This window comes from Syzygium oleosum, unplaced genomic scaffold, assembly GCF_021117445.2.
Source record: "Syzygium oleosum isolate NSW1041296 unplaced genomic scaffold, Sole_v2.1 Sole_v2.06, whole genome shotgun sequence".
NCBI lineage: Eukaryota > Viridiplantae > Streptophyta > Magnoliopsida > Myrtales > Myrtaceae > Syzygium > Syzygium oleosum.
Genome location: NW_026607490.1, coordinates 8,807,193 through 8,820,326, shown reverse-complemented (window position 1 = coordinate 8,820,326; position 13,134 = coordinate 8,807,193). Strand labels below are relative to the sequence as shown.

At 40.2% G+C, this 13,134-nt stretch overlaps 1 protein-coding gene across 3 annotated transcripts; it reads right to left on the bottom strand.

Moving 5' to 3' along the window:
* Positions 1 to 1,437: 1,437 nt before the first annotated feature.
* Positions 1,438 to 11,651, bottom strand: LOC115690799 (probable serine/threonine-protein kinase PIX13). 3 transcript variants are annotated; one of them, XM_030617275.2, is made up of 6 exons: positions 11,400 to 11,490; positions 4,507 to 4,817; positions 2,840 to 2,975; positions 2,515 to 2,651; positions 1,992 to 2,115; positions 1,438 to 1,836 (listed from the first exon to the last, which is right to left on the bottom strand). In XM_030617275.2, the coding sequence occupies exons 1-6, from the start codon at positions 11,461 to 11,463 to the stop codon at positions 1,502 to 1,504; spliced, it is 1,107 nt and encodes a 368-aa protein (XP_030473135.1). In that variant the 5' UTR covers positions 11,464 to 11,490; the 3' UTR covers positions 1,438 to 1,501. The 3 variants fall into 3 exon arrangements, with proteins under 3 accessions (XP_030473135.1, XP_030473133.1, XP_030473132.1); XM_030617273.2 differs by lacking the exon at positions 11,400 to 11,490 and adding an exon at positions 4,970 to 5,137; XM_030617272.2 differs by lacking the exons at positions 1,438 to 1,836; positions 1,992 to 2,115; positions 2,515 to 2,651; positions 2,840 to 2,975; positions 4,507 to 4,817 and adding exons at positions 7,769 to 8,289; positions 8,426 to 8,549; positions 8,954 to 9,093; positions 9,283 to 9,418; positions 10,931 to 11,241 and having other exon boundaries at positions 11,400 to 11,651.
* Between the last annotated feature and the right edge of the window lie 1,483 nt (positions 11,652 to 13,134).

The window sequence follows — 13,134 nt, the reverse complement described above, 5'->3', positions numbered from 1 at the left end:
ACCCCAAGTGGACAATGTTTCAATTAAGGACCTAAAGTACCAAAACTAGTCTCAAATAAGGACCCAGCTCACCGGCCGGTCAAATGTTCGCCAGCCGGCAACCGTGAGACATTTTCCGGCACAGGAATAGGGGCAATTTTGTCTTTTTCTTTTTTTTTTCTTTTTTCTTTTTTCTTTTCTCTCTTGTGGCCATCACCGGCGACGTCCGCCGGCCTCAGGCGAGCGCCGCCGTCGCCGGCAGGGCAGGCAAGGGTGGCTCTCACCCGCCCAGGCGAGGGCAGCCGTCGCCCGACGTCGGCAAAGGCCGCCCTCGCCCACCCAGGCGAGGGCCCCCCTCACCCACCCCGCAAACGATGACGGCCCTCGCCTGAGGCCGGCGGACATCGCCGGTGATGGCCACAAGAGAGAAAAGAAAAAAGGAAAAAGAAAAAAACAAAATTGCCCCTATTCCGACGCTGGAAAATGTCTCACGGTCGCCGGCCGGCGAACATTTGGCCGGCTGGCGAGCTGGGTCCTTATTTGAGACTAATTTTGGCACTTTGGGTCGTTAATTGAAATATTGTCCACTTGGGATCCTTATTTGAGAAAAGAGGCCCACTTTGAGTTCTTATTTGACATTTTCCCTACTTTATATTGAGTAACACTCCCTTAGCATGGGCACCCGATCTTATACATCACAATAGTCAGAAACTAATTTAAGTTAACATTAGTTTTGTGCCGTCGAGATTTCAAATTTCCAAATCGCTGCAGCTTTTCGTATACCATAATTTCCGCCTTCGGCTTGTATTGTTACTTCCATGTTCAATAAACTGTTTACAGATTGAGCCTAGATTATTGTGCTTGATTTGTAAACTTGATCCTGCCTTCAATTGACTGTTATCTTTTTTCAGGGAAAAGAAGAAATGATAACAAAACAACTCGACATGTCTTAGCTGAACCATGAATAGCACCAAATGACATATCTTGTTCATTCTGAACGAATGGACAACTGAGCAGCTATTTGCTTCCATCGATAACCCAACCATGCCTCAGAGCTCAAAAATCACTGTGAGAATCGGACCAAACCGTATAACACTTGCTGGAGATTGAATTTGGACCGAGTACCATATTAACAAATTCACGACAGCAATAAAAAGGAGCTTCTCCTGATGTTCAAAGCCTAAGCATGAAAAAAACGAAAGAGGCCGGACTCTTGAAGAGCTACGAACTTGTTTTGTAAACCTCAGATTGTTGACAGAATCGAGGATTAGACATAGAAAAACCGTTCCTCTCTTAAAGAAAGCACAATAACAACATCTCAATTTACCAGCCGGTGGACGTACTGATATACACGTCATGAATATTCCAAAGATCTTACAAGAGAACACAACAACTAGTAACTGTTGGGTACAATGGAGATGCACATTCAGAGCCCAAGATTAATCCTGGTAAAAATGGGAAAATGTGGAGCAATAGACTTTGATTTACATCACATGAAGTACGAACAACATAATAAGTGAGTTCAAGCATCCCGTGGTATTCTATTAGCACTGGCAGCTTCTACTGATTCCAGTTCTTCCACGACTTCAATCATGGAAGGCCAACCCTTAGGAGTCTTTTGGAGGCATTTCAAAGCTAGCTGTGCTATTTGGAATGCAGAATCTATACAATAGTTGTCCTCCAATCTAGAGCCCACTATAGTCTTCAGTTTTCTTTTACTAGATAAGAGTGGTCTGACCCATGTCACTAAATTATGTTGTTTTTTCGGACGGTTCAGATCAAATGCCCTTAAGCCTGTTAGTATCTCAAGCGACACAACGCCGAAACTGTAAACATCACTCTTCAGATAGAGATGCCCTGCAAAATCGAAGAGTTTTATGTAATGTCGCAGCAAAGAGTAAAAAATAGCTTCCTGATACACTTCCTATTATTGTGGAAATTCAAGACTGACCGTCCTTCAGCACTAAGTCAACGAAAAGCACTTTTCACTGGAAAACGTTATATTGGATTACCAGTCATTACGTATTCAGGGGCAGCATAGCCCATGGTACCCATAACCCGTGTTGAAACATGTGACTCGCCCTCTGGAGGACCAGACCTCATCAATCCAAAATCCGTGAGTCTGGCCGTGTAAGACTGCAGAAGAAACCGACGGTGGATTAGACTCAGTTTCCAGCCTAAATATAGATTGCAAACTTTCATGAAACTAGCAAAAAACCATATGGAGATATATATATATAAAAGCAACTGGGACTGGTTCATGGTCTCGTCTTGTTTAATATCAACTGTAAGGAGATTTGCAATCAACTATAGCCCTTTCATCAATTAAGCAGAGGGAAGCATAGGATCGCCACTTCGTATTATGACTCTTTTCTCCTGGTTAGAGGACACAACTCCAAGTCTTCAAAGTGAGGTGATAGGCACGTCATTGTCATCATTATCCTTCTTTCAATAATTTGACTAGATTAATCATAGAATTCATATGGATTTTATGATTCAGGACAATAATCATTATAAGGAGGATAATATATCAACCGCATCTAGCAAAATATTTGAAGTTTTGAAATTCCTGTGTATCATGTTACAGGAACTGTGCAAGAAAGCCAGGCCTCTGGCAGCCCCGATCGCAATCTTGAGGCGCACATCCCATGGAAGATGAGCAGTGGAGCCCTCTGTACCAGAGTAATGGACAGTGTAAAATGTAAGTCATGCTTAAATGCAAGCACGTGTTCAGAGTAGCTTGAATTTTGAAATAAGCACATGCATCAACTATGACTATCAACCGATCAAGAAAAAATGCTAAACCATTGGCATCCTTGAGGAGACTTTTCAGAAAATCACAGAGATTTGGGCCACTTACTTCTGAATAGGTGGTTGTTCAAGCTGCCCTTTGGCATGAACTCATAAACAAGGACTAAATCTTCACCCTCTCGACAATATCCCAGGAGCTTGGCAAGGTTAGGGTGAGATAGCCTCCCAAGAAACTCTATCTCCCTCTGCACGACAAATAGAAAATGAGCAAAAGAGAGTCTCACACATGGTCAGCATTAAAAGATATGACAGAAATGAAAAACCGCCACACTAGACCAGATAGATGTTTTTCTCCATGGGCTTCAATTGGTCAACAGGAATGAAACAGTCACAATAAAATAGTTGATAGCAAAATAAAAGGTACAAATTGGGAATTGAGACCTAATTCCCAATGAAATGTTCAGTTTTTTTTTTTCGGTAAAGTATGAAATGTTCAGTTTTAGTAGTAGTTAGACTGAAGACTCATGGTCATTGTGCATCCTGTAATATAAAATGTATATCAATATTGGTAAAATGTACTTCAGATCATACTAGCTCTGTAGAAAATATTTAGCTCACATGAAACCAGTAGTAGCTATGCAGAATCATTGAAATATAAAACAGAAACCAATTATAATTTGCGATCATACCGGTAACTTCATCTTGCAGTGTGTATCCACCCTATATCATTTGATTGGCCTTGCAATTTGCATTACTTCTTCAATATAGAAGCAGAATTCAGTCGAAAACTAAAGACAACAAGTTCACTATGAGAAGAACCACATTTCATTAGTCAAAGAAGGTTGAATGACTTCGTCCATCAAGGCCGATGAGTGAGACCAAGTCTCCTAAGGCTATGATCACATCGAAAAGGCTGATCATCACATAGATGGAAGACTGAACTTAGATGTGCAATTCTTCATTCCTTGCAATCGAGTCACACTTAATAGGCTCTTCTGATAGTTAGATCATAAAAGCCATTGGCCACACACTCTCATGGCATGGTTTGTGAAAAGAAAGTTCTATCACTGTTAACTAAACGGGGCCTTCCAATCTAATCTGCTGAGGACCTTAGTGACTGAATAATCTCAAGAACAAACGTAAAAGCGTATTTCAACTGTAACTAAATCTTCGATTTTTCCTTTCTATTGAAATGTTTGAAGCAAAATCGCTTCTCATATTCTTCTTGTACTTCATTTAAATTTAAAATATGCATATTGTGTACACTAACGAGGGGTTAGTTAGATGACTGAAAACTTCACGAGAATCTTGAACATACGTGTAGGTAATATCACCAAACAATAAACACTACTCAGTCAGGCACCAGCAATACTGTTGTCTTCTGCCTACTGCCATCATTTTGCACCCTAACAAAGCCGAGGAGGCAATCAATGAACTCTCGGAAATATCTGATTATAGCCAAAATCACAGGCAATTCCCCAAGGGCCCTTTTAGAAACAAAATTGCATGGCGAGGCCACCACTTATAGAAAATCCTGGGACAATCAACTTCAAGTACATTTGGATTTGCGTTTACATAGCCATATAGATTCAGGTTGTCTAGTATTTCTGCCCCTCCTATTTTCACAACGAGGGTGTTTATTGACACAAATGAGTTTGGCATGACAAGCTCCCATCAGTACGTACCATCATGCATTTGGTTTGCTTCGTTTCAGTAATTGACAAAGCAAAGTATTTATTTTCCAAGAAAAGAAAATGGAGACGACATAGTTCTTACCAGCCACTCTCTATACCCTTGTGCGGAACTCTGGTCTAATCTTTTCACAGCTATTATAGTCTTTGTCCTCTCAGACAGTTGCTTTCCATGAAGCACTCCTTTATAGACATAACCAAATCCTCCCTCTCCAACCTGCGCATCGGCTCGAAAATTTTTGGTTGCCTCTTTCAACTCTGCGAAACTGAAGACAGTTAAGTTGGGTGCTGCCAAAATCTCTCCATCTCCGAAGGCCTGATTGTCGCGGGCACCCACCAAGTCGTGGCTATTGCTGGCTGCAGAAGATGATGAACTACTGATTGTCAACTTCATCCCTGCAGTTTCAAAAAACGAAAACAGAGAAAATTGCTTTAGACGATCACAAAAAGAAGATGAAAGACTCCAAACTTAAGCACAAGGATTCATTTTATAGGGACCAGATAGATGTAGAGATGAAGAGCACTCTCGCAAAAACTTTTAATAGTACCTGATTTGAGATAACCGGTAAAGCTAGGAGTAGGGAAGTCAGGAGTACCATAACACACCCCCATCTCTCTCTCTTCTCTCTCTCTAAAAGGAACTACTGTCTTCCCTCTTCCTTGCCTCTCCCAAACCTTGTTTCCTCAGGAGAAGAGGACAACCAAACCACCCAAAAGCTCCCAGATCAGGCAACACTAACAACAGTTGATTAACTTGAGCTGGATATTTCTATTCTTGAATTTTTTTCTGGCCAACCAAACAGTCTTTCAGCAGAAAAGTGACCTGGGTCCACACATCCCTGTCACATTAGTTTCTTTTTGGAATCACTGCCACATTAGTTGACTTACTTATCTGTACCATAGCTGATGGGAAACAACAGAAGGAGAGAGAGAGAAAAAGAAAGTAATTCAATGAGGCACAAAGAATTAGATCCCTCTAAATTAAAAATCTCACTTTTAGCCAGATGAGTGCTTTGGGGCGCTTATTAAGCATAATTCATAGGAAATGTTTTTCAATATTCGATTATACATGACAGAACAAAAATAATTTGTGAAAAATCGCATACTTACTTTAAATAGTTTTCGACAGTGTCTTAACAAGTGTCAAACATTTTAACAAAATCATTCAGAAAATCAACAAGAGCATGCAAGAGATGGGTTCACATACCTACTTACCTTAGGCTGGTTTTCCAGATTATTAAACAAGAGAAATGATTTGTGACACATGTGTCACATATGTATCAGACTATCAGTTTGGGATGAAAACGTCTAACTACTGACTATTCTGTTCATGACTACAAACATACCAAGTTCCTGAAAGGGAACAAATCGCTAATATATAGTGTTCAGGTACTGAGCATACCTCCTTATGACCATGAAAAATGTCAAGGGCAGTCAAATGGTCTTTATTTGTGGCCAAATCGTCCGCCCTTTTGTCTCGTGCGACTACGAATATGATGTATTGTCTGTTGAGAGAAGCTAAAGGCAAAGCCGTGTTGCCATCCTTGTCTTGTTCGTATATAAGATCCTCCAGGTTAGGCATTTCTGAATATGTAATTGACCCCATTTACTTTTCCACCTAGAACAGCTGTATGAAGAGTCGTTTGCCCGTTGTTTTTTATTGCATCCCCAGCGTCAGGACGAAATCTAAGCAGCTCGTCAACGATATTCTCGTGGCCTTGAAATGCTGAAATATGTAGAGGGGATTCTGCATATTGGTCATCGAGGTACGCTGCGGAGTTATCACGTCGCCGGAACAGCTGACTGCTTCAACTCCACCCAAAGCAAGCAGCATAATGAAGACGAATCCACCCAATCTCATCTCCTTCTCTTATCATTCCAGGCCTCCTCTCAACAATCATGTCCAAGCAACCTTCGCAAGTGCAATATTATGAGGGTCACAAGAACAATTAAGACAGTTTTCAGCACCTTCAGGCTGAATATTGATATTTAAGATGCACTGTTCATTGAAGTTTTACCTTTATCCTTCATCCTTTCTTTAGTCTTTGCCGGTCTCAATGCCCGACAGATATACAGTCATCGATCACCATTTTAGCGACAGCCACTTCAACATACTCCCCTGGGTCTAAGTCAGCACTAAGCTCATACCTCTCCACAAAGACCCCATCATGTTTACCGGGCTTTCTATCTCTTTCCTTCAGTAGATTTTCATGCCTGATAGCCTTAGTTGTTAACTGAAAAAGGTCATTGTACGGTTGCCCTTCCATTCTTTCCCTTATGGGGAATTTCATCCCACAGAAAACTATCTTGGCTAAAGATCTCTCTGCTAACGGCGAAAGATCTCTTTGCTAGCGGCCAAAGACACCGATTTTTGGCTTTTCTGAATCGGCATATGAACTATTCTACCGATTCATTACTATATTGTTTCATATGAATTTTATGACTCATAAAGTTAAATTATGGTCTTACATGGGACCGGTTCCGGACCCAAGATGCACATTTTTTTACGTCTAGTCCTACATTTGCTCCTTCTTGAGATAGAAATAGGATAGATTACATTTTGAGAGAATTTCAATTCAACTTTATCTAATACTAGCATGTAATGTTGCATGACTCGAGGATACTTTGATTTTGGAAAAAACAAAGTGCAATCTTTTATAGAACTAAAAACTTGCTCATACTTCATATTTAAGCAATAGTCCCTTAGCATAGCTACGCGATCATATACATTACGATAGTTTGAAATTTAATAAGTTAACATTAGTCTTGCATCGAGATTTCAGTTCCCAAATCCCTGCAGATCTTTGTATACCATGATTTCTATTTTTGACACTGTATTGTTGTTTTCACGTTCAACAAACTGTATCCAGATCGAGCCTAGATTATTGTGCTTGTCATGCCTCCAATTTTACTATTATCTATGTTCCGGGAAACCAAGAAAGGATAACGAAACAATTGGACATGTCTTTGCTGCAACAAAATAGCAACAAATTACATGTCTTGTTCATTTTAAATGGAAAACTGAGCAGCTCTTTGCTTTAAATAACTCAATCAGTAACCCAACCATGTCTCAGAGCTAAAAAATGACTATGAGAATGAGCCGAACCGCATAATACTTCCTGGAGATTGGTGGCGGGCCGAGTACCGTATGAACAAATTCATGACAGCAACAAGAATGAGCTTCTGCTGATGTTCAAAGCCCGAGCATGAAAAGAAACAAAAGAGCTCGGAATCTTGAAGAGCTACGGACTTCTTTTGGTAAACCTTAGATTGCTAACAAAATTGAGGATTAGCCATCGAAAAACCGTTCCCCTCTCCCTCTTAAAGAAAGTGCAATCACAACAATCTCAATTTACAAGTCCATGCACATAATGATTGACACGTATGAGTAATTCCAAAGAACTTACAAGAAAACACAACACCAAGTAACTACTGGGTACAATGGAAAAGAACATTCAAAGCCCGAGATTAATCCTGGGAAGTGATAGACTTTGATCACATCACATGAAGTACGAACTACATAATAAATAAATTCAAGATTTGCGTCGTATTCTCTTAGCACTGGCAGCTTCTATCGATTCCAGTTCTTCCACGACTTTAGTCATGTAAGGCCGAAACTTAGGATCTGTTTGGAGGCATTTTAAGGCAAGCTGAGCTATTTGGAATGCAGAATGTATATAATATTTGCCCTCCAATCTGGAGTCCATTATAGTCCTCAGCTGTTTTTTCCTGGATAAGCGTGATGTGGCCCACTCCACTAAAAGATGTTTGCCTACTGGACGGCTCTTATCCACTGCCCTCAAGCCTGTTAGTATCTCAAGCAACACGATGCCGAAACCGTAAACATCACTCTTTACAGTGAGACGCCCTGTAAAATCCAAGAGTTTTATGTGATGTTGCAGCGAAGCATCAGAAAATAACTTCCTGATATTATTGTCAAAATTCAAGACTGAATGTTCTTCAGCACTAAGTCACCAAAAGGCACTTCACAATAAAAAAATTACCAGTTTCTAGGTATTCAGGGGCAGCATAGCCGGAGGTACCCACAAACTGTGTTGAAATATGTGACGTTTCCCCCGGAGGACCAGACCTCACCAATCCAAAGTCCGAGAGTTTGGCCGTGTAGGACTGGAGAAGAACCGGACAGTGGATTAGACTCGGGTTCCGGCCTGAATATCAATTGCAAACTTCTGTGAATCTAGCAAAATACAATATGGAGATATCTAAAAGCAACTGGGGACTGGTTAATGGTCTTGTCTCGTGTTCTGAACTTAACATCAAATCTAAGAAGGATAGATTTGCAATCAACTAGAACCCTTCCATCAATTAAGCAGAGGGAAACATAGGATCTCCACTCGCTATTATGACTCTCTTCTCCTGGTTAGAGGACGCAATTGCAAGTCTTCAAAGTGAGATACTAGGCATGTCATTGTCATCATTATACTTCTCCCAAGAATTTGACTAGAATGATAGAGTTCATATGAATTTTAGATACAGAACCTTAATCATTATAAGGAGGATAAAGTATTAACCGCATCTAGCAAAATATTTGAAGTTTTGAAATCCCTGAATATGAGTTTCCTCTCAGGACAGTGCAAGAAAGCCAGGCCTCTGGCAGCCCCAACCGCAATCTTGAGGCGTATATTCCATGGAAGATGAGCAGGGGAGCCCTCTGAACCAGAGTAATGGACAGTGTAAAATGTAAGTAATGCTTTAAAGCAAGTACATGTTCAAACTAGCTTGAATTTTGAAATAGGCACATGCATCAACTATGACTATCAAATGATCAAGAAGATATGCTAAACAATTGGCATCGTTAAGGAAACTTTTCCAAAATTCATAGAGTGATCAGACCACTTACTTCGGAATAGCTGGTTTCCCAAACTGCCCATTGGCATGAACTCATAAACAAGAGCTAAAGTTGTATCCTCTTGACAAAATCCCAGGAGCTTGGCAAGGTTAGGGTGAGAAAGCCTTCCGAGAAAATCTATCTTCCTCTGCACGAAAATAAGCAAAAGAGAGTCTCACACATTGTCAGTAGTAAAAGATACGAAAGAAATGGAAGCCCCCTAGACCAGGTAGATGTTTTTCTCCTTAGGCTTCAATTGGTCAAAGAATTGAAACAATCACAATGGAATAGATGATATCAAAACAAAAGGTACAGAATGGGAACTGAGACAAATTCCCATTGAAATGTTCAGTTTAACTAATAGTTTGACTGAAGACTCGGGTCATTGTGCGCCTGTAATATAAAATACATATCGATATTGGTAAAATGTACTTCAAATCATACTAGCTCTGTAGAAAATATCTAGCCCGCATGAAACCAGTAGTAGCTATGCCGAATCATTGAAATTTGTAACTGAAACCATTTATAATTTGCGATCAAACTGGTGACTTTATCTTGCAGTGGTGTATCCACCCTATATGATTTGATTGGCTTTGCAATTTGTTTCAGTTCTTGAATATAGAAGCAGAATTCGCTCAAAGGATAAGGGAAACAAGTTCACTATGAAAAGAACCACATTGCATTAGTCCAAGAAGGTTGAATGACTCCGTCCATCAAGGCCGATGAGTGAGACGAAGTCTCCTGGGGGCTATGATCACATCGAAAAGGTTGATGATTACATGGATGGAAGACTGAACTTATTGTTACGCAATTTCTTCATTCCTTGCAATCAAATCACACTTAGTAGGTTCTCCCTTAGTTAGCATCATACAAGCCAATGGCCACACACTCTCATGGCATAGGTTTACTTAGTCAATTACAAAATAAAAGAAATGCAAAAAGAAAGTTCATCACCGTTAACTAAATATAGCCTTATAAACTAATCTGCTGAGGACCTTGGTGACCAAATAATCTCAAGAACAAACCCAAAAGCGTATTTTCAACTGTAACTGAATCTTCAATTTTTCCTTTCTATTGGAATGATTGAAGCAAAATTGCTTCTTAGATTCTTCTTTTACTTCATTTAAATTTAAATAATGTACATTGTGTAGACTAAAGTGGGGTTAGATAACTGAAAACTTCACGAGGATCGTGAACATACGTTTAGGTAATATCACCAAACAATTAACACTAATCAGTCAGGCACCAGCAATACTGTTGTCTGCTGCCCACTGCCTTCATTTTGCACCCTAACAAAGCCGATGAGGCAATCAATGAACTCTCAGAAATATCTGATCTCTCTATAACCAAAATCAGATGCAATCCTACAAGGGCCCTTTCAGAAACAAAATTGCAAGGCAAGGCCACCACTTACAGAAAATCCTGGGATTATCAACTTCGAGTACATTTGGATTTGCGTTTATATAGCCATATAAATTCAGGTCGTCTGGTATTTCTGCTCCTTCTATTTTCCCAACGAGGGTGTCTATTGACACAGTTGAGTTGGGCATGGCAAGCTCCCATCAGTACCATCATGCATTTGGGTTGCTTCGTTTTTGTAATGGACAAAGCAAAGTATTTATTTTCTAAGAAAGGAAAATGAAGACGACTTAGTTCTTACCCGCCACTCTGTGGACCCTTGATTACCAGACTGGTTTAACATTTTCACAGCTATTATAGTCTCCGTCCTTCCAGACTGTTGCTTCCCATGAAGCATCCCTTTAAAGACACAACCAAATCCTCCCTCTCCAATCAGTGCATTGCGATGAAAATTTTCGGTTGCCTTTTTCAACTCTGCGAAACTGAAGACGGTCAAGCTGGGGTCTGCCACAATCTTTCCATCTCCGAAGCCCTTTCTGTCGCGGGCAGCCGGCGAGTCATGGCTATTGCTGGCTGCAGGAGATGATGAAGTACTGATTGTCAACTTCATTCCTGTAGTTTCAAAAAAGAAAAACAAAGAACAGAGAAAATTGCTTCAGACGATGACAAGAAGAAGATTAAAGACTCCAATCTGATGCACAAAGATTCATTTTACAGAGACTACATAGATGTAAAGATTAAGATCACTTTCGGAAAAACTTTAAGAGTACCTGATTTGAGAGAACCAGTATTGCTAGGAGTAGGGAAGTCAGGAGTACCATAACACACCCCCATCTCTCTCTCAACAAGAACTACTGTCTTCCCTCTTCCTTGCCTCTCCCAAATCGTATTTCCTCCGGAGAAGAGGACATTGACTTGATCTTACATATAGACCAATGAAACCACCCAAAAGGCGCACGATGCTGATATTTTCTGGCCCACCAAACACTCTCGGTAGAGGATCAACCTGGCTCCCCACATCATTTTCCACACTAGTTGATTTTCTTATTCCCATAGCACATCCCACAAATTTCCAATGCATTCATATATTGACTTCCGGCGGACTTTTACGGATAGGATACAATAAAAGGAGAGAGACGAAGAAAGTTCGTCCACAAAAAATTAGATCCCTCTAAGTTGAAAATCTCACCTTTAGCCATGAACGTGCTTTGGGCAATCATTGAGCATATTTAATAGGAATTTTTTTTTCATAATTTGATCATACATGACAGAAAAAAAAGTTATGAAAAATTGCAAACTCACTTTTAATAGGTTTTGACAGTTTCTCAGTGTCGCACTTTCTAACGAAATCCTTTAGAAAATTAATGAGAGCATGCAACAGATGAGGTTTACATCCCTACTTTACCTTGGACTGCTTTTCCAGATTGTCAAACAAGAAGAAAATTGAACGGTTGACAATAGACAAACTGTATGTATGTTAGCTCTCATGTTCTCTCTATTTTCAGTTCACATCTTAAGTTGGATGCCCTCATGCTTTCATCCCTATGATTTTGTCAATTTTTGTTAGCACTAAAATGAAATTGGACTTATTCACGTCATCCTACAAATTCAATATATTATGTCTTGTCGTATTTGGGTATTCTCCTTATGTGTCGTATTTTACCTCAAGTTGTGTCCGCCATTACCCACCCAAAATAGTATCTTTCAAGCAAGAAGTTAAAAAGTTTGGATTAAGAAAGAAGTACACATAAGGAGGGAGAAAAAGTAAACTTGGTTGATAATTTTTCACTACAAATGAGAACTGCTGCAGTGGCTGGGTACACAGCTTATTGAGGTGAAATGAGCAAGTTGTCTCTCGTGAATATTTTCTGTCATCTGCGTGATTTTGATGATTAACAAAGGTTCTCTCTTCCTCATCAGGGCCGGTAACTTTCGATACCGAGACTTTAGGACATTCACCTTCACACAAAAGATATATTAAGGTCGTGAAGGAAACAAACGCTGCTTTTTTCCCAATAATCAAACATGACGTACAGATGATCGCAAAGTTGCATCAACTGAGCAAAAACCCGTTCATCCATCTTGGATTCCAATTCCAACTCAAATTCTGCTGAGGCGTTCATCTTCTCTGCCAAAAGGCTATCTTAGTAGAAAGATGTGCTAGATTATCCAATACTTAGAAAGCAGCTCTCAGGACATATTTTGCACTGTCGATGTGGCAGATGTTTCCAAAGTAGAAGTAGGGCCAATCATAGCAACAATCAGGTAATAATCATGAGAGATCTGGCCATGACATGATGTCACACCCCGAAACCTACCAGGATGGGGATGACATGGCCGTCCTTCCACCCGAAGGACGTAACCTCAAACCACCCAAAAGTCCCCATGACATCGCTCTCGCTCTATTAGCTACTAATCAAAGAACCTGAAAAGATTGGAGCAAGAGAGGGGTGAGCAACCACAGCTTAGTAAGTAGTACTTTTTTCTAAACAGATCGAGCAACCA